This window comes from Eucyclogobius newberryi, unplaced genomic scaffold, assembly GCF_026437365.1.
Source record: "Eucyclogobius newberryi isolate DKJ021-1_F unplaced genomic scaffold, fEucNew1.0.hap1 SCAF_7, whole genome shotgun sequence".
Taxonomy (NCBI): domain Eukaryota; kingdom Metazoa; phylum Chordata; class Actinopteri; order Gobiiformes; family Gobiidae; genus Eucyclogobius; species Eucyclogobius newberryi.
This window is the reverse complement of record NW_027316389.1, coordinates 26535029-26562827: the sequence shown is the minus strand read 5'-3', so window position 1 is coordinate 26562827 and position 27799 is coordinate 26535029. Positions and strand designations below refer to the sequence as shown.

The following is a 27799-nucleotide window of genomic DNA, read 5'->3' as shown; positions in this document are numbered from 1 at the left end:
GGCCTGGCCTCCTCCTGCTCCTATCACTGTGTGTTAGCCCCACGCCCTCGGGCCCCTGCTAAACTCTGCAGACAGGGACACGCCGGGAAGAGCTCTGTCAACATGTCACTGCTCAGGACCAGGTGAGCCAGGGAGCGCAACACTGTGGAGAAGCAGCACAACGCCGAGAATTCTGGGTCTGTTAAAAGATCGTGTCAGAAGTTGAATATATATCACTTTGTCTGACGATGAATAGAATTTGTTTAGTTTGAATTCATCTCAATGGGAATTTTTACTATTTGAGAAATAGTTTTCACCTTTCATCTAAGATTGTATTAATTCAAATTAAAGGAGACATATTATGCTTTTTTTCTAGTTTGGATTTATAACATTAGTAGATCCTCATTGTACGTTTAGTTTATCACACAATATTGAGCTAAAACTGCTCAGTAATTGAAACAGGTCCATTGACTTCCTGTTCAAAACTGCAGAACATTTCACCTTAACAGAGGATTGTCATTTACATGTTTTTATTTCTGAAAAGTGGCTACGTGACATTTTAGAACCCTACATAAATCACTCTGAGTCTTACTTTTTCAAATAATCACAACTAAGTAGAGATGTGGGCGGGGATAGGGGTTTCTCGAATCAAAATACAACTTTTTATTCAACTGATAAAGAGGTAACGCCATTTTAAAAGCTCATTCAAGTTGATTTTGCATAATATGTCCCCTTTAAAGTAAATAAATGACTTGCAAAAGGTAAAAGGAAGAGCTTTATCCATCATAAACATAAAGCAAGATGTTCTGTTCACAATATTCCACTTAAAAAAATCATATTGCATGAAAAAATATATGGGATAGAAGCAGATGTTTGAATGTGCATGTGTGGTGATGACTTTGTGCACCAGTAAACATGAAGACAGTTGTGCGTCAGATGTTGTGTGATCCCAGAGGAGACGTAAGGCATGTTATATGAGCTGTGTGCATGACATGCTTCAATTTTGTATCAATATATACCATAAATACATACGGACAAGGGCCGCGGTGGTGTCCTGCAGAAGGACCGCGGTGGTGTCCTGCAGAAGGACCGCGGTGGTGTCCTGCAGAAGGACCGCGGTGGTGTCCTGCAGAAGGACCGCGGTGGTGTCCTGCAGAAGGACCGCGGTGGTGTCCTGCAGAAGGACCCCGGTCACTGTGATCCTGCAGCAGAAAAGAACATGACACAAGTGAAAGAGACGCCGCGCCACGAAGAGGGGCAAAGGAGGACGCGCGCGTGTTTGTGCGCGTGCAAAGGATCCGTTTGCTAGATCTGCGGAGCGTCTGACTTGCCTTCATGTCGTACCTGGGACAACAATAGAATTCCAGTGGCGGGACGCGTGGCCGCGCGTAAACGGAGACGCGACTTCTCTGAGTCCAGTCAAACATGTTTGTTGTGTGTGTGACCAGTGCCCCGCTCCTTTGACCACACCAAATACTTGGTCCTTTTGTGTCATGTGTGATGGCAATGCCCGCTGACTGTGACTGTAGAGACGCCCATGACAAATGCCTGAACGGTTACGTTAAGGCACGTGCTGTCCCATTGAGCCCTGATCCGCGCGCGCCGTGGCTGAGGCTGCCATTGTCCCAAATCTGGAGTTCCCACAAAGTGTCAGTGTGCGTCGGCTCGCTGTGTGCGTGCCTCGCGCTTCTGCTCAGATGTGCAGACAGCACGCGCTCTCACTCTGTCCTTCACTTGGGCTCGAGCTGTGCGGCGGAGCTGGTCCAAACTTGCTGGAGCGCGCTCTCGCCGCTCTTCAGCCTCATATGTGCCTTCTTTTGGCTCGGCTTGTTCCTGTTTCGTGGCGGGCTCCTGCTCCACACTGCGCTCGTGCTGATCACCGTGTGGCACCTTTGCGAGGCGGCGGCGTGTTCACTCCTGGACGGGACGCATGAGGCACTTTTGTCCGTCCCCACCGCGGCCGTGGTCCTACTCGCGTGCGTGGCCGCTGGGGCACTGATGGTCGCGCGTCTGAACCAGGGGATTTCCGTCATCTTGTTCCTCAGCGTGGCCAGGACTTTCTCCGTGTTTTCGCTCCACAAAGTGCGTGCCGCGTGGAGACCATACGTGGCGTACCTGCTGGGAGTGCTGGGCATCCTGCTCGCGAGGTATGCTGACAGGCTACTGCCTCAGCCCGGGACACTGCACGAGGAGGGCTGCACCCCGCACCCCGCGAGCGCATCTCAAGAGCCCGTGCCTGTGTTTAAGAGGCGCAGAAGAGCCAGCTCTGTGATCTCCACAGACATGGCCCACAGTCACAGCAGCAGCAAGTCCCACCGGAGGACTTCTCTGCCCTGCATCCAGCGGGACCAGGTAGGACCCGCGCGCGCCACTGCACGGGACGGTCTGTGTCCCATAGAAGGATGCTGCCGTTCACGGCTCATTCGAGCGGTTTGGCTGTGATACTCTGTTCTTGCTGTTTTTATGATCTTTTTCACATTTCACAAATAAACACTGCATGCACACTCCTTTAAGGAATAGTCTAAGATCCAAACGCAAACCCTTTATACAACTTATTATAAACAAACAGAATAAAAATGCATGTGAATGATAAATCAATCAATATAAATTCACCTTTATGACAAGTTGGCATGAAACACCGCAGATTGTTGGAATAAGCAGTATCATCATTTCATGCACATTACACTGATGCTGCCCTTTTGTTCAGCAAAGGGGGAGCTGAGGACAGTGAGGGATTCAGCTCATTACTATTTGATTCTCTCAGATGCCCTGTGCCATAATATGTTTCTTTTATGATCTCTGCTTATCTTCTTATCTGAGGACTTAGGTTTCATTGCTTATTAAGTTGCACAAAGTGTAAATAGCCCTCTTAAAAATGGATGTAAAGTGTCTAATGTGTGTGATAGTGACTTAGTGGTTAGGTGTTGGATCAATGTTTTTTCTGACTGTGTGAATCGGGTTTAGAAGTAATCAAAGCAGTTGTTGTGCACCATAATTGAGGTATGTCTATCCTACAGTATCATGGACAGTAGCTTACTTATTTTAAAAAAAATTGTGGCTTCGGTGACTGGACATTTTGTGATGTATAGTTTCCCAAAATGCCTCACTGTTGAAGATTGGATTTAGCTTGGAAGCAGATAGAATGTTTTAAATATTCATGGTTTTACAGTGTGCTGATGACATCACGCACACAGAAGTGGTGATGTTGTAAAACATTTATTATTCGTGCCTCACAAATGTGTTGTTGACGTATCCCTCATTAATTATAAAGATGTTTTGGATGAAGGTGATTTAAGGATTGGCCCAAAATGTATTCTTAGTCAACACAACAAATTGAACAAAGACCTAATTTATAATGAACAAATAGTTTATTAAGAATGATTCAGGCTTAATGACTACTTAATAAATACCTTAGCCCTAACCCTAATCCTATAGTTACTAAGCCTAAATCATGTTTTTGTTCATTTTGAATTAAGTCGTTGTTCATGCTTTGTTAAAGATGATTAAAGTGTAGTTGTTATAAAGTGGTAGCATGTTTAAGTTTGTTTTTGTTCTGTCTAAGTAAGATTTCATGCTCGTACCAGTTCGGAGCGGTACAAAACAACACACTGACAGAAATAATGCTTTCTGATTTGATTGTTCCCCAAAACGAATTACATAACATTTGCATTTCATCCCTTTGAGATACAGTACAGCTTGTATTATTCAAAAAGCAGCATTATTTAATACCCAAGTTGCTCTTGTACTTTTGCAAAACGAGGTCTATAACAGGTTCAAACTAGGTCTAAACCGGACGTAAACAAGGACTAACCTAAAGCAAGACCACTACATATGATTCTTGCACCACACACACTTTTACAACCACAATTCACTTGTTTTTGCGGCACGCTTTTGAAGACAATTGAGCATGTAAAATGTGTTTATCAGATTGACAGGAAGCGGCTTTTCTCATCCTTGGTGGCACGGCTGAAGAGTTGTCCGGCGGGCTGCAATATCGAGACACACATGGCCGACATGTGTTCGGTCTTAACTGTGTCTTGTCCCGCAAACCTACACTATCCTCACCTCACACACAGGGGGCGCCGCTGTGTGTCCCTCTGGGGAGACACCCACAACATCATAGAGTCACAATAGTTTGGTTGTGTACGCTGTTCTATTTCATTTAACTATTTATTTATTTATTATCGTTCATGTCCTGTGGACGATTCACTGTTTTGGAAAGAAATATTCAAACTTTGACTCAACTGTTGAAGATTGCACAACATTCATCATATTAAATGTATGGTCAAATGTCCTTTTAACTGACATCAATGGTGCTTTTGTGAATTAATAATGCCATTGGAGCTATATTGTTGTTAAAATCCCCCATTCTTTCATAGAAGAAATTGAACTTTGTGAAGGTTTTTGTTTGATGTGAACAAGATTTTAGCTTAAACCAGGTCAAAACATCTGCGTTTTAACGGTAAGTCCAGCCCAACACGTTGAAATAAGGACTTGTATATGTATTTGTGATATTTTAAAGGCCTGATGCTGTTTGTGTCAAAGCTGGTCTCAAGTGTCGGAGAAGTAATGGAGGTTTAGCATTTCACTTTATCTCTCTCCATCCTCAAGAGCTCGTCACATGAAACAAAATGTTTAAAAAAGCACAAAGAGGAGTCCATCTATCCGTTTCATTGGGCTGTGACAAGATCTCATGCCACAAGATCTCGCGAGACATAATTGTGCAATCATGTGGAAAATGAGCTCGTAACCATTTATTCCCCTTGTGTTTACAATTGGCGTGGACAATAAAGGTTAAGTGCTGGAGAGTTTCATCGCTTGACAAGCTGTAGTTCCATAAAGCAGTGCATCAAAGACAGCCAAAGTATAAATAAATCAAAAGTGTGAGGTCAAAATTGTGAACAGATTTTTTAAATATATTTACTATGAATGACGTCATCTCTTCTCATCTTATTCTAGTGGATACAGTCTCTCTTCTCTCCATCCTCAAGAGCTCTTCACACGGAGCGCGAACTTAAATAAGTGTTTACTCACAAAATAAATAACTCGAAAGAGGAATCTATTTATCCGTGTTTTATTTTGTTTTTTTTTGCACTTGCGGCTACATAAACTTTGACATTTTCACCACGTGTCCATGATCTAACTGAAGAAAATCTGACCGGGCTGGGGTCCGAGGGGCTGTATATGTTAGTGTTTTGTCCTCCTCCCATTATATGTGTGGTGCCAGCATGTTTCGGCTCCCGCAGCAGTGTCCGCCTCATCGGATGCGCTAAAGAAAGTCATTATCGGCTGATCTGGGGTGCTTAGCAAGGACCTGGGAGGACGCTCTGACACTGGGCTTGGGCTGGGGACAGTGCTGTGCTGCTGTGCTCACAGAGTTCCGAGGAAGATGTGGAGACTGGAGCTTGGATCGCTTTTCACAACGTGTTGAAATTTGAGTTGGTCCAGGCTGCTGTTCAGTCCTGGGACGCATCTGTCTGCAGGACGTCCCAAATACTCACAATCATCTGTCTGAAATACATTATGAGTGTCCATATGAGTGTGCATAAGGGCAGATATGTGGTTTTAGCCACAGAGGCATATTTTTAAACAACTAACCAGCATTGTTGTCCCGTTAATTATCCTGTAAGTTTAGAAAAAAAATCTGTTGTGACAAATATAAATGTTAACAATTTAGTCTTGTAGTTATAAAAATAATATTATCATCGTACCGTGTCATCATAAGCATATTCTAAAAGGTTCCTTTTTTAGACCAGAGGTTGTTTGTTTTTCATACCTGACTGCTCACGGGACCATAAACCGGGACAAGGGGACTTTATTACTTTCGCACACCTGGGATAGTGTCCTGAAGAAGTCCGATTGCAGATGATGTTGTTGTTCTGCCTGTGCTGGTGGGAAGACAGCGCCAAACCTGTGTAAATCAGACAAGGCACAGCAACGTCACATCTGAAGAAGATCTCGAGTGAGCGGTCAAAACTGTCAAGTAGGAAACATTTTAAAATAAATGATCAGAAGACCACATTTTCCTCATTATTGTCATTAGGGCTTGGGGTTAGGGGACTCTATGAAATAATTTATTGTCAAAAATAAACATTTGAACACACACACACACACACACACACACACACATTGGCTGATTTGGTCCAACCACATACCTGCATAAGTCACTTCATCACTTCATCTATATTACCACTCCAGTCATTTTCTGTTGCTAAAGGTTGGACTTTTGGCTTAAAACATTTTGCTAAAACACAGTTAGTGATCACATAGTTGCTCTTATTGTGCAGCTTCAGTATTAAAAAGAGAACTGCAAATTTCCTTATTCTTTTCTCTCTCAAATACCTTTTGTCCTGCACCCCGGCCTCTCCCTGACACTAACACAAATATTATCCCAAATAAAAGCGGAAATACTTTCTTGACATGGATGATAAAGATATTCAGCGCAGTATAATAGCTTCCTGTGGACTGGCATCCAACTCAATTACACTTGTAATTGTTTCCTGTTCCTCTATTTTCCCGCTGGTTGATAATTGAGCGGCGTTTGGGACGGGGAGGTTGTTGACAGTCTGTTGGACAATGTTTTACCTACACGCTCCTCTCCTCTCGCCTTGTTTGTATTGTAAACACATCAAGCACACCGGATATGATCTGTTAGGGCACTTAACGCTGGAAAGGCCTCATAATATCAGTACATGGAAGGCGCCATCTGATTGGCTGAGCTGCTTTACGCTCTGCTCATGCGTGGATACATCGGGGTAGGGATGAAAGTAGGTCATTGGAGGTTTTGTTTGGTAGCCGGGCACAACAGCAGGCCTGCTCTTACCCCCTTCTCAACCTCACCATGGTTTGGGCTGATGCATTTTTGGAGATTTTGTAATTCTGTTTAATGCTTAATGTTCAAATACTGCTTATTTGTTATATCGTAAACATTTTCAGTACAACATTGCGCAGAAATGTTTTTTTTTGCTGAAAGTCAAACGGTATTTGATGTTGAATTTGAAGAAACCGGTACAAATTTAAATTTTGAACAGCAAACTTCACTCATTAAAAAAATGTTGTAATGATATAGTATTTGTGAGTGGTACATTGCAGTGTTTTTCAACCTTTTTTATGGCACACTTTTTGGGTTAATAAGACTGGTTAAAACATTGCCAAGTTATACCATTTAGGAAATATTACATTGTATTGGATTATTTATCATTTATCCACCAACTATAATTAATTAATACAATATTTTTTTAGACTATCCCAATAACGATTGTCCGACGATACTGTGTCAATCCAACTGAAATGTGTTAAAACATGAGTGAGTTTAATAATTATTTACACCATAATGATGACGCATATTTTCAAAAACATTCGCGATTGGGATGGGGCAATGGATAATTATATAATTTACTGCAACATCAAGGCTAGACAACAATCCTTCATGGTCCTTTTTATATAACTCTGATAATTGCCAACAAAGAAAATCCCATTGTTTGAACCAGATTGTTGTGGTTTTAATTTATAACAAAGTACAATTCTACTTTGTCAAACATGGAACTTATTTGCAATGTTAAAAACTCAATATTTGGATATTTATATATTGCCACATGTAGTCCAAAGGCAAGGGATTTCCTCAGCATTCAGAAAGTTCCGAACATCGTAAATTTGATCCCAGCTTTGAACAGTACATCGGGTTGTTGTGTCCATGGGCAACACACTTCACACACCTCGCCTCCAGCATAAGAACAAACTTAATTTCTGAGAGGTTCCTTGATGTAAAGAGCTTTGATTTTGCATTGCTCTTCTAAGTTTATAGATGCATCTTTCTTTGTTCTTAAACATCTTAAAATTCACCCTGATTTAATTAACTGTAGTATTATGACTGTGTACAGTATTTGAGACACAGATGGTGCTTTGTTATGGTAAAAACACATCTTACACTGAGGTTTATGTTTCTTTAATGACATTTCACATGAACATTTTGAGGCAAAACTCCAGAGTATAACTGAAACATTCTTTTTCTGTTCTTTTTCACAAAGTAACACAATTGTTCCCAAAATGGCTACACTTTTTTGAAGCAGGCGCCAATAGAACTGCTACAGCCTGTGCCCTGTGCCACTGCTTCTCAGAAAAGCCATGGCGGACTTCTGGAAACATGGTGACGTAGTTAAAATAAACAAGGCGACAGGACTACACCTCTCAGACACTTCACACACCGCTCTTTCCACATTACCTAATTACATTTCAGAGATAAAACACAACTGAGGGTGATGGATGCTCCGAGCAGGCTCTTCATCTGTTATGGTCAAGATTACAGGCTTCTATCACTTACCAAAGGAAGATAAAGTAAAATCGGTGTGTTGTTTTTAATGTAAAGGAGGAACGGTTGTGTATTGCATCTCTAGATTGACAAAAATAAACACATTCAAATGAAATAAATATACTCTAATAAACTCATAGATGACAGCAAGACATATTCTCCCACTGAAAATCTGTTTCTGAAACTTTATAAAGCATTAAAACATTAGCATTGGACTGAAAACAATAGCATTGACTGAAAACACCCGTGTTATGGGTTTTGGTAACCACAAACCGGATCATAATCCGTTGTGCCTTTTAAGTCTTAATATTTTAATTTTACAAAAAAATTATGGGAAAAATGAGATGGAATTTGTTTCCGAAACCTTGGTTGGCTTCAAAGTGGGCGGAGCTCTAGAGCAGTGGTTCACACAATGGGGATTGGGGGGCACTGAACTGGGGTCATGAGATGATTGAAAGATATAGGTATTTAAAATAAAACAGTATGTTTTTGTAAAATTAGGTCCAATAACACAATAAGCTATTCAAATAAACAACATTGAACCTGATTCAACACCTTTTGACTCTTAATTAATTAATTAATTAATTAATATAATTAATTATTACCACCACAGACAATTTTGCTCTGCAGTGGTCACGAGTCGGTTATGTATTTGGGGGGTCCCTGTCTGAGCCCCTGCTCTAGATCAGTGGCTCTCAAACATTTTACATCAAATACCACCAAAGAAAATATTTGGCTTTTACCATCGGATCTTGGGACTTAGTATGAAAGGACTATTACAGGGCGAAATTAGGCCTAAACCAGGTTTTAAGAAGGAATATAACATTTCCACATTCGTTTTAACAAAAAAATGACTCAAGGAAGCACAAAAAGGTGAAAATGTACTCTAAATGAAGTAATCAGTAGAACTGAAGAGGCGCCTGGGTACCAACAGTGGTACATGTACCACAGTTTGAGAAACATTGCTCTAGAGGAGCAACACATTTGGTCAGGATAATGCACCATTCATGCCCTTGTTCACGTTTAGACGTAAACAATGAGGTGTGAAGAGAAACTATTTTTGGTACAAAACATGCACAGTAGGTAAAATCCTCCGGCTACGGTTTGAGCACATGGATCTGGAGATGGCTCCCCGGGCACTGCCACTGCTGCGGAGGAGACTCCCCAGCGGCATTGAGGGATGGGTTGAATGTAGAGGGCAAATTTCCCTACGGGGATAATAAAGTTTATCTTTACCTTAAAAGCTCCCTTCTGACGCACTGCACAACACTGCAGATGTAGTTTTACATCTCAGAGAAACGCTTCAGACCACAGGCTTTTCTGGGGCATTGCTGGTGCACTCTGAGCTAAAATTAAGTCATTGTGCATGATTTTCTGACAGTTTCTTGTGTAGATATAAACGTATGAATTCTGAAATAGTTGTATTTTGCACTTGTGTGCTGCCTGCAGACATCCAATCACTGCACAGATCAGGGCTGCCTGCTCATCCCTCCAGTTTGTGCCGTTAATGATGAGATCAGAGTGGTCTCCCATCACCAAACAAACTATCTCCTGCAGCATTTTCAGTGAAGCGCAAAGTGAATGCAGTTTTCAACGACCACGTCATGGGCAGAGCCAGGTCCTGGCTTTGGGGCTTGAGCCCCGGATCTTTTATTTTATTTTAAATGGATGTTGATGTCACTAAGTGGTTAACGCAACAGGTAGAGCGCTGGGTTGGGTCTTGGGGGACCAGGGTTCCAATCCAGCAGTGGCTTCACTTTAATCGTGTCGTTCTTTTCATATTTTAAATGTTTTAAAAGTGAAACGTGTCCTTTGTGCAGAGCGGAGGGTCACTCTCCTCCATCTCTGATTGGGTGCTTGTTCTCTTTACCCGTTTCATTGGTTATTTTTGTTGAACTGATTTATGATTGGCTGCATGTAGAAAGTGGGCGGGAGCGAAGAAAGTGCGTCATATGATCTGACCATGGAGCTGACAAAAAGGCCTTTTCTACATAATTTAACTGAGGTTTTGCAAAACGTGAAGGGCATAGATAAGAGCAGATTAACTGGAAAAAAAGAGACATTCAGAACATGTGCTTAAAAACAAAGTTTATCTAACGTAGAATAGACAACAACAGCACATGATCGTTCAAACCATGAATTCATTGTGTTTGTAGCAGTGGCTCAGAGATTTTATTCATCTACAAAGCTAAAGCAGAGAAAGTACAGGACAAACAGCTCACTGAGGCAGATGTCTGCTAAAGGTAAGACTGACTTTTACTTTCTACAAAAATCAGACTAAATCTAAAAGGATCAGTTCAAAAACAGTCGATCCTTGGCATAGGTCTAACTAGCTCAGTCAATAGAGCATGAGACTGAGACATCAGGGTCCGTTTTTTTCATATTTGTTTTGTCACTGATTGTTTTAAATCAGAACACCAAGATGTACAATTTCTTGAAAGTAAATGTAACTAAATGTCACCTCTGCTGTTCTGTTCAACGTTTTGTGGAGGGAGGAGCTCTCTCAGAAGTCAAAAAGGCCATGGTCTGTCTTTGCCTTTGGAGGGTTACTGTATGTAACTGCACTAAAACCACATCATATTGGCCCGAATGAACCCCTCCCTTTCTTTTTGGGCTAAGCCCCGGATATTTAGAATGTCTGGCTCCGCCTCTGGACCACGTAGCTCGTGGTTGAGTTAAAAAGAGGCCAATCTGATGTGTGAAAATGTGTCCGAGTAAGCAGCACGAGAAAGTCTCTATTTGAATGATAATAGTCCAAGACGGCGGTTCAGTCCTGTTCTTGTGGTGAAAGTCCTGTGTGGGATTATCATTTTATTTTTACATAATTGTTACTCTATGAAATTCCATCTTTTTTGGCCGGTTAGGCAGGTGCTGTATAACAACTACATTTCTCTCAGCCTGTCCCAGGGCAGCTGTGGCTAAAAAGTAGCAAGATACATGCCACTTTTTGTCACATTAACATGTTTTTTTCTTAAAGTTACATTTCATAAAGCTGGTCACAGACTCGTGGAATAGGTGCGTGTTGGACAATGTGAACGAAAGGTAACGATCTCTCTGTTGTTTCGCCATGATCTCCCTGTAATCTTGAATTATTGTAAAATTGTGCAGTAGGTTTTCACACAATAATCAGACCACTAAAATGTGATATCGTTGCATAAGTTGTCAGACGTAGCAGTTGTCTAATGCTGCACTTGCCTTGATATACAGTATTTTAAGAACCACTCTCCAGTTCAGAAGTTCCTCATTTGTCCTCAAACACTGGCATGATCACTTTCTGTCTGGCTCCTGTCACTATTACCATGGAAATAGTGGATGACCGTGTGTGAGTGAGCGATTGAGCCAGGAGCGTGATGACTGCCAGCTGCACCATGAGAGAGGAACCCAGGGGCCTCTGAAGACTCAGACACAGCTGGAACTTCTGCACTGGCCCCACACACAAAGCATCTATTAACACCTTAACGTCCACTCCGGACATGGTTTTTCTTTTTCTATTGGAAGGCGGTTTTGATGATGAAAAGTCAAGAAATCATGTCTCTGATTTGGGTATAAGAGATGCTTCGTGGTGGAGGTGAACAGAATGTTCTTGGCTTGGAGAACTTGAGAGTTTTACAGTGTTTGTCTATTGAACAAGTGAGTGAATGTTACCGTATGTTTAAGAGTTACACAAGGTCATCTACAGTAGGCAATGTTTTTATAATTCTGGCTGATCTCCCTAAAAGACACCTGACTAAAATGTCTCCCAATTCAAACTGAAGCAGATCCTGAACCCTTTGGAGTACAAACGATTGGCTGGTCTATTTTTGAAGCTGAGACTCTGCATTTTTCTGTTGTCTGATTTACTCTAATTATTAGTGGGAACAAGCTCTGCACAGAGGGAAATCAGATTTGAAATCGAAAAGGATAGTGTACATGACTAAATATCGCTTGTACCAGAATTACCTATCAATTGCCCCTAGACAGATGTTTAAATTGTCTACTTTAAAGACTTTACGTTGACAATTTTTAAAACAACTTTGACTAAACAAGAAAAGATTTAGCAGGAAACTACAAATTATATAGATTTTTTTGAAGAAATTTGCAAAAGTTCGCCAAATGAATTATTTATCAACCAATTAATTCATCAGTTTTTTCTTTTTTAATAAATGTTTTTCCAAGTGTAGAAAGCTCCTTTATCCACTGTTCACTCTTGGATATTTCTTTATTTTTTCCTTTCATAGATATGATGATATGAAATATGATATCCATAAAATCCTCAAAAGTATTGGAAATCAGACATCTTTCATTGATACTAGCATAAGACCGTAATGTTTAATAAAAAAAGGGTTCTTATATCAGTCAGTTGTCAACGTATACAATTTTAGACTCTGAATTACAAAGTTTTGATCCTAAACTTAACATATTTATTTTTCTAATAAAAGACAGACGGCCTGATAGTCCCTTGCACGTTCTTTGGAATGGCAGCACATCACTTTGAGTAACCGAACGCAACAAGTCGGGCTTTCATCTTTCTATATTTTGCTCAAGGGTCTTTTCAATCACACCAGGAGCACACCTTCACACAGAGTTCCCTTACATGACGGGACATTCCTGCCTCGGCCATGCTGCTAAATGGACAGGAATGTACAGGTAAAGCTGAGGCTCTTTCCCCCCCTCCAAAACCTCTCCAAACCCCCTCCAAGCCCGCAGCGTCGTCCCAGGCTGTCACCAGGTGTGGAGGTCATGAATAGACACTCTGACTGGCCCCGGGACATGTGTATTTGTGCATGTTTGAGAGGGCGAGCTAAAAGTGCGCAGGAGGCGGGAGAGAGGTCCTCGGGGCTGTAAATATCTGCAGTCAGGACAGGAGAATGTGTGAAAGTAATTGAGACAAACAACTGGAAATGACCCTGTTTAATTGGCTTTGGACCTTTTGCATCTCGTGGAACCCCCAGGTCTTGAAAGAGAATGAGCAGCTCAAATTGCCATCTTTGTTTTCTCTTATTTTGGACTTTTGAGTGATAGATAACAAACTAAATATAGTGTCGTCATTGCTGTTGTTGTTGTGTCACCGCCACCTACTGTAGATGTACGTCTTCAAAGTATGTGTTTATAGTCAAAGAACTAAAATAAGTTGTATTTTATGTGTACTGTATATATTTTACTTTATCCTGCATTTACCGTTTTTTCCGGACTATAAGTTGCACCTTTTTTCATAGTTTTGGCCGGGGTGCGACTTTTACTTACATTTATAATTATATACTTATACTCCGGAGTGACTTATATGTGATATTATTTGTTATTTTCACACTTGCAACCACATTTCATACTCCAGTGCAACTTATATATGTTTTTTTCTTCTCTATTATGCATTTTTTGGCTGGTGCGACTTATACTCCGGGGCGACTTAAAGTCCGGAAAATAAAGTATTCAATATGAAAAAACATGCATTCTTACTGTGAACAGGGTTGCCTCTCCACTGATCTGAGCTGTAACTTGACCTGGTGGTGTCAGAAATGTTACATAGTTCCCCTTTGGTTGGTTTCTGTGTTATCAAGGGTTCAGTTCAGGTCCGGGCACTGTTGTGAAATGTTTTCTCAATGTATACGTACTGATTTGACACATATTGAAGTTGTTGGTATGAGAAACATATGTGTCCAATCGTCACACAGTTTTATTCTGAATCACAAGCTCAATCAGAAGCACTGACGCTGTGGCTGTTCTGAATCATTTCATAAAGCTATAGTGGGGGGTGTGGCCTGGTGGGGGAGAAAACCTTCCTCAAGACATTTGGATGCACTGCTTTTTCCATCTTATAAGACTTTTCTGTGCTGATTGTGTATTTTAAGCACCACCAATTCAAGCCGAGTCTAAATTGAGTCTTAACGGATGCTGTTGACATTGTTCATTAGCTCAGAAAAGTAAATCGATTATTCTTTTGTTGTTAAAATACATTGCAGGTGGCGCTAGCGTTGCGATAACATGTAGAGCGCAGCTACCGTTAGCTTTCTTAAATATTCATACACATTTGTGCTGCTTGACCGTAGTATTCCCCATGTCTTTGTATCTGTATTTGGTTCAATATATATCCTTAAGTCTGTGTTTGCTGGTGTAGTTGAGGTGACAGAGCAGCTCTTCTATATTAAAATGAATGGTTTATTTCCATTGTGGGAGTTCCCTCAGATGACGACAGTATCTATTCAGGAACCTGTTGAGCCAGATCTTTACTAAGTGGTTGTTCTTAATTAAAAAGCGTTGAATCTTCAAGTATATGTTAGTGCTGCTTCTCAAACTAACAAAGTAACACAATTGAGTTCCTAGATCCTAGTGTTGTTTCAGTCGGTTTAGTCCTAGTTTAGTTCAAGTGGTAGTCTGCGTTAAGACCCTGTAAAGTCGAACTTTTGCACATTGTACTGTCGCAGTTTTCTGGTGTACGATCCGCCACCTGCTGGTCTCCATAGAGATCTTATTGTTTTGCACAAGCCAAGTAAGAATACATGTAGTTGAATGTATTTTCATTTTGGCAATAACAACAACAATTGAATGTAATTTAACAGCAAGATAGACATTTGATGCCACAGTTGGACATTCCAGGCTGAGCCACAACATATCCATGGAGATGAGAAGGGGCGGAGCCACCAGAAAGTTACATTGTGAACCTTCAAACTTGGTTTTGTGTTGTTAACTGTGTTCCAATATTTTCCTTGACCTTGCAAATGACAAGATATAACTTCGACAACATTCTTTACTTAATATGAGTTTAGTGTTGCAATGTCAAAGGTGCTGTGCTTGATTTTGCATCCTGATCATCCTAAATATTTATAGTTTATAAGTGCTTTTCAGAACTTTCAGAAAGTGACTTGTAGGCCAACAACATCTAGCACACTAACGGCGCACTTCCCTTCATGGAGAATAAAACTCTCTATAATAACATGCTGACAGTGAACTGTGGTCTCATTTTCACCCAAATAAATCATTTGTACGGTGGCAAAGCAGATTAAAACAAATAGTAATAATAATAATCAGAAATGGCTCCTTTAATATCAAACCAACATAGTGAAATCAGCCAAGCACTGCCCACTGCCCCACTGCCCCACTGCCCCACTGCCCACTGCCCACTGCCCACTGCCCACTGCCCCACTGCCCACTGCCCACTGCCCCACTGCCCCACTGCCCACTGCCCACTGCCCCACTGCCCACTGCCCACTGCCCCACTGCCCACTGCCCACTGCCCCACTGCCCACTGCCCCACTGCCCACTGCCCTGCTGCCTCTCCATGGGTCTGTCTGCCCCGTCTACAGCCAACAAGGACCTCGCTGTTCCCCTTTTTTACTCGCTAAATATATTTTGCCCTGAAAAAATAAAAATGTCTGTATGCATGTCTGTACATCTGTCAGTAGAGTCATTTCACCACATGCAACTCGACGCTCTTGAGATTTTGGTGTATTTTCTTGCTGTCAAATCACCTAAGAACAACAAAGTACACGTTTTGTCTGCACATCGAGGCACGTGGCTGCAACTTCTCAACTTTACACATGCAAATGACTCGCTCTTATTGACGTCAGTAGCTGCTTTCGCAATCATTTTATTTATAAGCCTAGCGCCATGTACAGCTTGATTTGACATGCGGAGCGGCAATGTGAAAGTTATTGCGTAGTAACTTATTTATGTTGGACGTTTAAAATAGGTGGGAAGGACTGTTTCTCCTCCCGTCTATGTGCTGAGTGCTGTAAATAATTGATTTTATTTTGAAACTGTTTCTTAATGTTGACTTTGACTTGTTAGGTGAGAGGACAAGACGCCAGAGGGAGAGAAGGAGAGCTCCGAGATATTCCTAGATTTGTGAATTTCATGCCATGTTATTCATCTTGGAGGAGTGTACTTGCTTTGGGGAAAATGTCAGCAAAGGCAGCTGGGGTCTGTCCTTAGCACTTTCAAATTCGGTCGTTGATAGTAATAAGTTGCATGCAGTATTTGCTTAACCATGCTGTTAGTGTGTACCTCTAAATCTAATATCACACCTTTTTTCACCTTGAATAATTTTGAAGTACTCTTTTTGTGACCCTACTTGTGTGTATATACATCTGTATTCTTCAGTATCGATACTCATTTGAGCAGGTATCGATACTGAAGAATACATAAATACATAAATAGGACCAAGTTGAGCCTTTCTTGAGTTCTATTTGTGCTTGACTATTGTTTTCTAAAAGAGTGTGCTCGATAACATCTTTGTGGTATTGAAATTAGTATTGATTGAAGTGGAATTCTAATCTAAGACGGCTTTATGATAAAAAGTGTTCACTGACTTCCTGTTCCAAACTGAGCCCCGCCTCTTCATAGTGAAAATACAATTAAAATAAAACAGCATCACAAGAACAGTAGTCAAGACCAAACCAGTTTACACCAGGACTTATTTAATGATGAACCTAATACTTTACTTCTATTTGAGTTATACAGTAACTCGCATTGAGCCCGTTCTGTCGACACTTCTCAAACCTGCTGAGTTGCTCGAACAATCCCCTCCCATCTGTTATGGTGCATTTTCTCTTCCCGCTGTTCTTCATGCTTGAGCAGACAGGCCTGGTCTATTGATTTGTTGCTCCTGCGCTGCACATTGCCCGGAGACACTGAACAGTCTGTGGAGCTGACGTGTTCTTGTGGAGGTGACATCCGATTATCCTGCTGCTCCACGATCGATAGGATGAACAGCCAGTCCTCCATGCACATGTGTGACGAGGAGCTGCAGCGAGGAGATGGTTTACCGGAAGATGCAGGGGCTTTGTTAGTAGCTGGAGTTCATTATGATCGTAATTGTATCATTGCTAACGAGTCTATACGTAAGTTACAGAACATGACATGAGAAAATAGGTTTTATGACTCAAAATGAGCTGCAGCTGCATGAAAATGTCCATAAATGTGCTCCTCAACGGCTTGAGCTTCATCTGGGTCAAATTTTGTCCAAAGTTTTTATCCCATATGCGTTCTACACAACTCATCAATTAATCGAAAGAATAATCTCAAACTTTTTACATCAAGCACCAATTATGTAACTATTTGGCCTTTTGAATACCACCAGATCTAAACCATCAAAAACAGTGCCATATAATATAGGTCTATAGGTCCTGGTCTACACTATTGCTATACAAGTTCTAAACAAGGACTAACCCAAAAGAGGACCGAAATGTGGTTTAAATGGACTTAACAACTAAGTAAACTGCAAAGGAAACCGCATGCCACAGTTTGAGAACCAATGCCCTAGACTAATCGATTAGAAAAATGATCGTTACTTGCAGCACTTGAGGCAACACTTTCGCTAATATGTCCTCTATGTTTTAGTAAACCACTGTGTGTTTGTTTTTTGTACGTTCTTTGACTTAATGCCGGTGGTTTAACTCTAGGAAAGGTGAAATAAGAAAATACACGTGAGATTATTTGGTTAATAAATAATCATAACTTTTCTGTCACAATCGTAACAACTAAAACATAATAACAGTTGCATCAAAGGAATGAACGAAAATGAGAGATTTCACTGTTGTTTGGTCATGGTTAGTTATTGTGTTTTTTCGCACTATAATTGTAACCTTAAAATTTGATATTGATCGTTTTGATTGAAATAACGTTACAAAGAGAGAGCGTGCAGATTGAAAATGACTTGAAACAATGTGATGTGGACAGAATGGGTCATGTCTTTAATGGTCTTGGTCCGGCGGGAGAGTTCAGGTTACACACAGCTCTATAATGTTTTCCATTAGCTGCGGCTGTGGCTGCGTTCATCCTGGTGCAGAGCTGAGTCTCCTGAGGGCTGGAAAGCTCATTGAAATCCCCATATACAGCTGCTGCACACACCTCCGCTGTAATATCATCTACTCGTCAACTCCAACCTCTTTGGGTTTTGAGGTGAGCCTGGATTTTACAGTCAAAATCCACATCAGAGACAATTTGGGATTATGGTAAAAGCGTCATTTTTGGCCTATTATTGTCTTTTCAACAAAGGCATTACTATTTTGTTGTGTTTTATATTGATTATATTATATTAATGTATTTATTATTCTTTTGACAGACATTTTACAGACATTTACCATTTGTCTGATAATTAAACCTCAACTAATACATTTAAAGACGTATTTTAACACATTTCTGTTGGATTGTCATAGTATCGTCTGACTATTGTTATTCTTCAACAGAAATACCGATATATTCCTTCTTGACAATATCGTCCGGCCCAAGCTAACAAACCGAGATTGTGCATTCTCAAGGTCTTATGACGCTAATACTATAACTCCGCTACGTTCATTCAAAAGATGGAAAATTAGACATCATTATACTTACCCACGACCCGTTTCTCCTTTCAGCTCTTCCACTTCACTTGAAATATTTTGAATGTTTTCACGAGGAGATGACCGGTTGCTACCTTGTGCCCGGCGTCAGGGTCAGAGCTCTTCAGCGCTACGCCTGAAAGAATACCACATGATTCATCCGTGTTTTGGACAGAGTGTTTCCATTGTGGGGATGAGGAATGGCATGTGGTGGTGGTTTTGGCCCCGCTCCACAAACGGGAGAGGCAGAAGGACTTTTGACGTCATCAGGAAACGTGACCCACTTCTCAGGAGCCAGGAGCCTTGGGCCAATCCAGCAGATGTTGCACAGATGAGCTTTTATGCTTGCACACACACATACATGTATAATGAGTGGCTACATTGAACACTTTGCAATTGCAGATTAGATATAGTCCCACTACTTTTCTAGACACAATATTAATTCTGCCCCATGCTGATTGGGATTGATCTTCTGCAGACACAATACTCTTAACATGTATAAATGGGCATATATAGGCTCAGGTGTTTTGCTCTAGGACACAATGCAAGCCATGCCGGAAGTAGAGGTCAAGCTGGGCCTTAATTATACATATTTAGAAAAATTACTTCCTGAGTTTTTTTTGTTATTTTTGGATCAGTTACCAGTATTTTATGGTGCATTCACACTTCTACAAATACCACATTCAAATCGGGCCTAAACGAGGACTAAACTACAGTGTTCTCGCTGAGGGCTTTTGGCAGGGCGGCCCGCCATGCTGCCGCGGGCCCCCGCCATGCTGAAAAGATACCGCCAGGTATTAAGATAACCGTGCGCGTGCGGCGGGCATTTTAGGGTGCTGCTGTGCTCGCTTGCGCGTTCGGGTGCCGCGGGCGGCGTGGGTGAGGAGCGCCGCTCCGCGGGCGCCTCGCGCCGCCTGCTGCGCTCGGCCGTGCGGGAAACCATGGCGCTCGCACGGTACCCAAAAGTATGGAGAGCGTAAATTACGGCGCTCGTTTACAGCACATGGTGTAACGTCAGACGGCGCACGGCGTTAAAAGCGCTGCTTTATTTTGAAAAAGCGTCAGAAAATACGCCGCTCCGAAGTGGCAGAGTGTGATCATATTGGCTTTCCATTTCGAGCCTCGTGGGCGGCGCAAGCGCACATTTTGTAAGTACTTTTTGCTAGCGCCGCCTACGGCGGTGTCCCACCGCCATCCTCAAACCTCAGCCCAGCGAGAACACTGAAACTGTGAACTAAACATGAACAAGGCCAGTGCTAAACTAGGACTAAAACAGTGCCAAACTACATCTACATCAGATATAAACTGGCCTCAAAACCTTGACCAAACAAATGCATGTGAATAAAAATTAAACATGCAAAATGTGGTTGTGTTAAGTGCGGGATCAGACACTTGACTGTGGAAATGTTTTTGTAAAGCTCCACAGTTCGACATTAAACTAATCCATCTTGCATTTAATCAAATACAGTAGGAGTATCCTGATATTCATATTCAGACAATACTGTGTCGATCTAACAGAAATGCACGTTAGTTGAGTTTAGTTAGACAAATGTGAACTGTTTATAAAAAGTATTTTGTAGCATTTATCTCTATGAACGTATCTTCAAAACAATAATGTCTCCCGTATTTTCTGGACTATAAATCGCACCATCCAAAATATGCATAATAGAGAAGAAAAAAACATATATAAGTTGTACTGGAGTATGAAATAAGGTTGCAAGTCTAAGTATAAGTATATAAGTATAAATATAAGTCACACCCCGGCTAAAACTATGAAAAAATGTGCGACTTATAGTTCGGAAAATACTGTTAATGTTGATATTTTGCTCTCCTCTAACACAAATTCATTCAAAGTGCTTCATAGAACAATATATGCATCACAATACAAACAAAAACATAAATAACACTTTAATTTTTTTTCTATAATTCTGAACTGTTTTTAGCCTAGATTTGATCATATTCAGTGAAAAGGCTTGTCTCACTCAATAACCTGCTTTTGGACTTTCCACCACAAAAAGTAACATGTGCAGTACCAAATGTGCCCTTAGTTATGTGCGTGTGTCATTTGACAAACTTACACTGCCATAGACCAGAATCAGTACAGGCACGTTGGAGCGTTCTCATTTGGGCCAGTGGAGATGCGCTGGCCCACTTCGGCGCAGTCGGCACAGTCGGGGCAGTGCGTCAGAAGGCAGTTTCTGGGTGGTTTTGTTCTGGTGCTCCTCTGCGCTGTTTTGATGTAAGGCAGAGAGTGAGCCGAGGTGAAGTGAGGGCTTCTGGAACTGCAGCCCGGCCGGAACACTGTTTAATGGACACATCGGGATCCAATGGAAGTTAGATCACTGTCTGCTGCTCTGGATTTTGATTTATGTCAATCCATCACTGAGTTTATCTAAGGTAACATGCCGGCCGAAGACAAATTTCCATCAACAATTATTACCTCTGTATTTGATTGTTTTGGTCCATTGTAGGAAAGGGCAAAATGATTTTATAAAGTCAATCTGTGATGTAACTGTTCTCAATCTGCCAAATCTGATGAGATCAATAGGCCCTTATTGAGCTGCTTCGTTTCCATTTAATGACACTTTATGTAATCTAATACTTTTCCATTCTCTCTTCTCTGACCCTATTTGTCAACCTTCATGTTTGTGGGTGAGTCATAGGTGGATTTAACCAAATGTCATGAAGATGTGACCTTAAATGAGAGGTATTTCATGTTTAACTAGACTTTACTTAGATCATTGTTTTGCATTTAGTTCAATAGCAAAAGAAAATTTGATTTCGCTCAAATATTTTAAGCGTGAATATGTTTAATAAGAAGACAAAGCTACTTGGATGAGTGGCAAAACTTATTCTCTTAAAACTATTTCCAGTTGACAGAATGGAACCCTCCTGGACAACAGAGAGATTGCACTCATTGTAAAACAGCTTGATAATAGCAAAAGATCCATTAACTTGAACCTGTTCAAAACGGCAAAACTGACTCTTCCCAGTCGTCATTTTATGTTTTGTGACATTGTTTTGTATGATCCTGAGTCTGATTTTTTGGAATAATCTCAAGTATAAAACCAGTGAAGTGGGTGGAGATAATGGGTAGGTGAAAACATGAATTGAGCGCTGAAGCCTCAAATGTAGAACAACAGAATGACTATAACAAACATGAATTAATCAAAATACAACTTAATTATACTTGAATAAACCAACGATGATGAAGAGTTCAGCAACGCATGAAATGTTTTTTAGTTTGTTGTTGCCCTCAGCTGCTTTAAGCATTAGCAAATATCCACCGCCTCTAAACAAAGACTTGAACTTCCCTGCACTGCTATGTCAAACTAGGATTAGAGCGTGGACAGCGGGTAAATGTAGTTGTACACTTATGGTGCAAGACGGCCTTTGTCTGTGTCAGTTTATTGAAAGCACAACTTCACCCTGACGAGGTTCTTCTAACTAAAGGATTACCAAATGCAACCTGAAACCCCAAGTTCTCAAATCCCTTTTTTATGAGCGTGTTGTGAGCGATGTCATGAACCTGTTGCTTTTGTTGGGGCCGGTTTAATTCAGCCTCATTTGGAGAAGCTGATATTGTTTCGTCTAATCTGCTTTGCACCAAACCTGATCCAGACATGAGGATTTGACCTGTAAGTGATCCTGTCCATCAGCAATGTAATGAGAGGGAGAAGTTCAAGCATTTGGGTAATTTCATTTCATTCAATCAAATCAAACCAATGCACATAAGCTTGTTTTAGAAAGAGATAGAGTGACTCCTCCTCATGAATCATGTCATTTCAAAGCTGGATCGGAGTTGCCTTTTTTGGTTGAAAAGGCCACAAACAATTACAAATTTGTCTGAGAAAAAATAGATTTGGATTTGAGATAAAAACGTCAATCATTATAATCTTGACATAAAAAAAAAAAAAAAACAGGCTTTGTCCAATGCCTTTAGCTTACACTTACACTATGGCCATAAGTGAAGTTATATATTTTGTTCTAAATGTTACAATAATATTCAGAGGAGATGTCGTCTGCGTTTGAGAGACACGTGACACAAATTAGCGGCTGCAGTTCCCAGTTCCCAGTGTTTTTGTGACACACTTCATGGTCCGATTCCAGACTCTTCTTCAACAGAAAGTAGGAGGGACTGGCTGGTCAGGCAAGATAACTGCATGATCCACAACACAGTTTCACTTCACTACGAGCCAATAATGATTGTACTTCACTGACATATCAATGTAAACGTGTGAGCTGCTTTTACAAACTGTAGGATTTCACTCTATACATGAACAAACAAATCAAATAGCCTCAGCTCTTTACGCGCTCCCTCGAACATGTCTCAGGCTTGATGATTGACAGGGGAATGCACTGGCCTAAGAAGGAAACACAAACATTCAAACACTTTTGCACACTCTCACACAGGGGCATCAGTGAGGTTGGGCCGCCTGAATGTTTGGGCCAATTCAGTGTTGGGCACATGAAAAGGTGCATGCCGGCTTGTTTTGAGTGAGTGTAAGATTTCCATCATGGCGACGCACGCTCCACCAGACCTGCTCCTAACCACACAAACTCTGTCTCTGAAACCACTCTGCCATTAAGTCAATATCTGGCCCTCTGTTCCTTCTTCACAACCAGAATGCCTGTCACGTGACGTATAGCGTTTTTATTTGCCCTCAACAAAGAGAATATAAAGAGCAACATCAATCATTAGTATTCTGTTTCCGCCTTTATGGTAGACATTACTTTTGCTTTTTTTAACTGCAACTGCAACTTTATGTGTAACATACTTTAAAAATAACCAGGTTGAACAAAAATCTACATTGTTAAAAAAAATGAATTTAACAATTCATAAAAGCTTAAAACTGAATAATTAACTAAATAAAATAAGGAAATAATGTCAATCACTTAAGTTGTGTCGAATGCCAAAGTGAACAAGTGCGTTTTAAGACGTTATTTAAAAACAAAGGCAGTTCATTCCAGTGTTGGTGCTGCCACCGTAAAGGCCTGGTCCCATCTGAACCTCCACAGGGTCTTTGCGTTAAAGACTATGGTATATGCTTAAATGCTTAACTTATTCAGGATTCTTACAATTCAACTGTTTGGGTTTTTATAGAGACATTTTTGTAGGAGCGGTACGGGACGGAGCTGTACGGGACGGAGCTGTACGGGGCGGAGCGGTACGGGGCGGAGCGGTACGGGACGGAGCGGTACGGGGCGGAGCGGTACGGGACGGAGCGGGACGGGGCGGTACGGAGCGGTACGGGGGCGGTGCGGAGCGGTACGGGGCGGTGCGGAGCGGTACGGGGCGGTGCGGAGCGGTACGGAGCGGTACGGAGCGGAGCGGTACGGGGGCGGTGCGGAGCGGTACGGGGGCGGTGCGGAGCGGTACGGGGCGGTGCGGAGCGGTACGGAGCGGTACGGAGCGGAGCGGTACGGTACGGAGCGGTACGGGGCGGTGCGGAGCGGTACGGGGCGGAGCGGTACGGGGCGGTGCGGAGCGGTACGGGGCGGAGCGGTACGGGACGGAGCGGTACGGGGCGGTGCGGAGCGGTACGGGGCGGAGCGGTACGGGGCGGTGCGGAGCGGTACGGGGCGGAGCGGTACGGGACGGAGCGGTACGGGGCGGTGCGGAGCGGTACGGGGCGGAGCGGTACGGGGCGGAGCGGTACGGGGCGGAGCGGTACGCAGCGGTACGGGGCGGTGCGGAGCGGTACGGGGCGGAGCGGAGCGGTACGGAGCGGAGCGGTACGGGACGGAGCGGTACAGGGCGGTGCGGAGCGGTACGGGGCGGAGCGGTACGGGGCGGAGCGGTACGCAGCGGTACGGGGCGGTGCGGAGCGGTACGGGGCGGAGCGGTACGGGACGGAGCGGTACGGAGCGGTACGGGGCGGAGTGGTACGGGGCGGAGCGGTACGGGGCGGAGTGGTACGGGACGGAGCGGTACGGAGCGGTACGGGGCGGAGTGGGACGGAGCGGTACGGAGCGGTACGGGGCGGAGTGGTACGGGGCGGAGCGGTACGCAGCGGTACGGGGCGGTGCGGAGCGGTACGGGGCGGAGCGGTACGGGACGGAGCGGTACGGAGCGGTACGGGGCGGAGTGGTACGGGGCGGAGCGGTACGGGGCGGAGTGGTACGGGACGGAGCGGGACGGAGCGGTACGGAGCGGTACGGGGCGGAGTGGGACGGAGCGGTACGGAGCGGTACGGGGCGGAGTGGTACGGGGCGGAGCGGCCCATTGTTTCCCATAGCGCAAAAGTGATCCTGATCCGTACCGCTTCGTTTGAGGCGTCCAAAGGGACCAAGAGAGGTGATTGCATTCACAGGGTGCTGGCTCGCTTGAGGCCCACCGAGCGGTTTAACGCAAGATGATTAAACAAGAAAAAACATGTTTGATCATCTGGCGACAATCTGCCATTAACAGAAGGCCCGAGATGCTTCGAAGTGAACCAGGCTGGGGGACCAGGTGGAAAAGAGGCGTATGAAGCAATAATCTAATATTGCAGTTATAATTGTCGTTATTGACAGCTCCAGTGTTGGCGATAATTTGTGTGACCCTAAACTGTTTAAAAAGGGCCAGACTAGGCCATGGTTCAAATTCTATTGAACAACCCTGTGCTAAAGTATATACATTAATTTAAGTCTTCTTTGGTATAGATCTGTAATTTGGTCTCACAGAGCAACTCGATGGGTTACAGACATTATACGGCTGCTATCAAAAATGTTCCAAATGAGTGTCTCCTTTATGCAGTAATTTGACTATTTTGACTCCAGTAGTACCGCACCTGCACATCCTCTGTCTCCACGCTTGTGTAGCTGCAGCGTCTGTTCTCACGGACAGTTGAAAGCGGCGACACACATTTTGAGACACGTTCCAGGAATGGTTCCAGGAAAGTGGCATCTGTGCAGTGCATTAGCTGGTGATGCTGGAGTCCTGTGTGGCCATCTTACATATGGTGGTCATCTGCCGGACGGGAACCCAAAGGCAGGGGTCACATTTGAAAGGCGTGCATTTGGAGTTCAGAGCTGTTGGCACATGTGTCGTCCTGCTTATAATGACCTGCCCTGCCGCCTGTTTGTCAATGTTGTTACTTAGTAAAAGTACAGCTACATTTGAAAAAAAACATAAATTAGCACACAAAAATATCTGCTTAAAATGTACTTGAAGAATACATTTCCCACAGATTTGGATTACTGTTAAAGTGTAAAATGTAGTGATTTTGATAAATTATTTAGCAAATGTCTGGTTATAGTATCAATTCAAATCAGTTTCTTCATTTTCAAGTAAATTCTATATTTTTTTAGCTCAAATTGGCGCTTGAACCCAAAACATTTAGTCAGGATGTCACCATGAATGTGCTAAAAATAACCCCTCAAACTATATGAAAAATACTATGAAAAATAGTGGAGTAGAAAGTACAGATACCTGTTCTCAAATGTAGTGAAGTAAAATATCCACTGTAAAAATTACTTAAAGGGGCTGTACCCATTTTCTTTTAACATTTGAGTCAAATCTGTTGTTCCCCAGATCAGATATAATGTAAAAATAGCTATTCGGATGAAAATGAGTCCATCACTGTTAGCATGCTAGTTGTTTTAAGCTTTACCATAACAGCAAAACTCTCTTGCTCTCTTGAACGTTGTGAAAAGCACTTTTAAACTCATTGCAGTGGATAATTAGAATGATAAGAATGAATTATGTCTGTGAACAACACCTGTACATGAAAAAATGTGGTACATCACCTTTAAGTAAAGTACAGACACCTAAATCTTTACAGTACAGTTTGTTTACTTTTATACTTAAGTTACGTTTACTTCAGCGGTGAAAGTGATTCTTCAACAGAGGAGAGAGTTCACCATGATGAGTAGAGACCACCTTGTTGCAGTGAAAGTTGAAAATTCCTTCTTGAGAAAGGCTGGAGTGAGGAGGAAGCTTGCCCTTTCAGACCCTGCAGCTGTGATTCATTAATATATTTGTGTTGTCAGCTCCAAATGACTGGCCGTAAGAACAAGAAACCAGTTGGGACCTTTCGGCTGTTCAGCATTTTTCTGTAAATGCATCTCATTGCTTAAGTGTTACACAACAATACTTTGAGGAACAGAACATTTTACAGGAAATGTTTAAAGACATAGTTTCAAATTGTACTTCTGATATAAATATGCTAATCCATGCACGCGAGAAGGTGCATGTGATGAACACGGGAAGGAAATGCTCTAAGGCAACAAACATGCATGGGAATTAAACCAGGAAGTAAACGTTGACTTTATCTTTCTCAGTCTTATTTGTTGTTCCACTGCCCTGAGGTGTTTCCAAGCCCTCTTATCAAACACTATATAATATATAGTGTTTGATAAGAGGGCTTGGAAACATGCGTTAATGCTACTGGTTTGACTCATTCCTTGAGGCTTTTCTCACAATTAGATAACTCTATTTTCAATTTGTGTTTATCAGGGCTGAGTGCTTCACTAAAAGAAGGATGACAAGTAACTGATTGTTTTATTCATTTTGATTCTTTATCTGGCACTTAGTATAATTTTGCTGTCCTTTTTATATCAAACTAATGAACCTAATTTCAAGGTGCACTGGATAACGTCTTTGGTGGGGGATGCTCCACATGCTTGTCTCCATGGAGATGTTATTGCTTTGCCTTGAATATTGCACATTATGTCTTAGATACGCTTATTTTAGTTTGAGCTTTCATATATTTAAATGTTAATAGTCACTGACCATTTTTCACAATTTGAAACTAGGGATCAAAAATGATCAAGATCCTTCCCACATTGATACATTTGCTCTTGGCACTGGTTTTATACAAATAAACAAGGCAGACTTTAATCATTGCCATTCAACATTTTTTTTCTTACAAAGTCTGAACTCTGATTGACTTTATATCGAACTGGACATAGTTAATCCTCCAGCCTTCACGTTCACAGTAGGACGTGAGTTTGAACGTGAATTGGCTCCATTGGGTCTGACTCCCATTCACCTTCTATTGAAACATCTGCGCCTCTTTCTCAAACTGCTGCTGTCGGGTTCAACATTCTGGACGTAACATTTTTGTTAAAGCTTTACACGATCCTGGTGTTTTGATTTTGCCATTGTCTTTGCAAATCAAGCTATGAGCAAAAATAACTGACCAATCACGTGCCTTCCTTTGCCGCGTCCTGCTCTGGCTTGACTTAGCAACAACTGATTGACAGCTAGCATGGCTCGCTGCTAACTGACTGCCCC

General features: G+C 42.2%; 1 protein-coding gene across 1 annotated transcript in view; it reads left to right on the top strand.

Annotated features, from left to right (window-relative positions):
- Positions 1-1479: 1479 nt before the first annotated feature.
- The window catches only part of LOC140348860 (cGMP-inhibited 3',5'-cyclic phosphodiesterase 3A-like), a 124530-nt gene continuing 98210 nt past the window's right edge, over positions 1480-27799 (top strand). The window contains exon 1 of the mRNA XM_072434975.1: positions 1480-2331. Coding sequence (XP_072291076.1) covers positions 1480-2331 — 852 coding nt within the window. The remainder of the gene's footprint in view (positions 2332-27799) is intronic.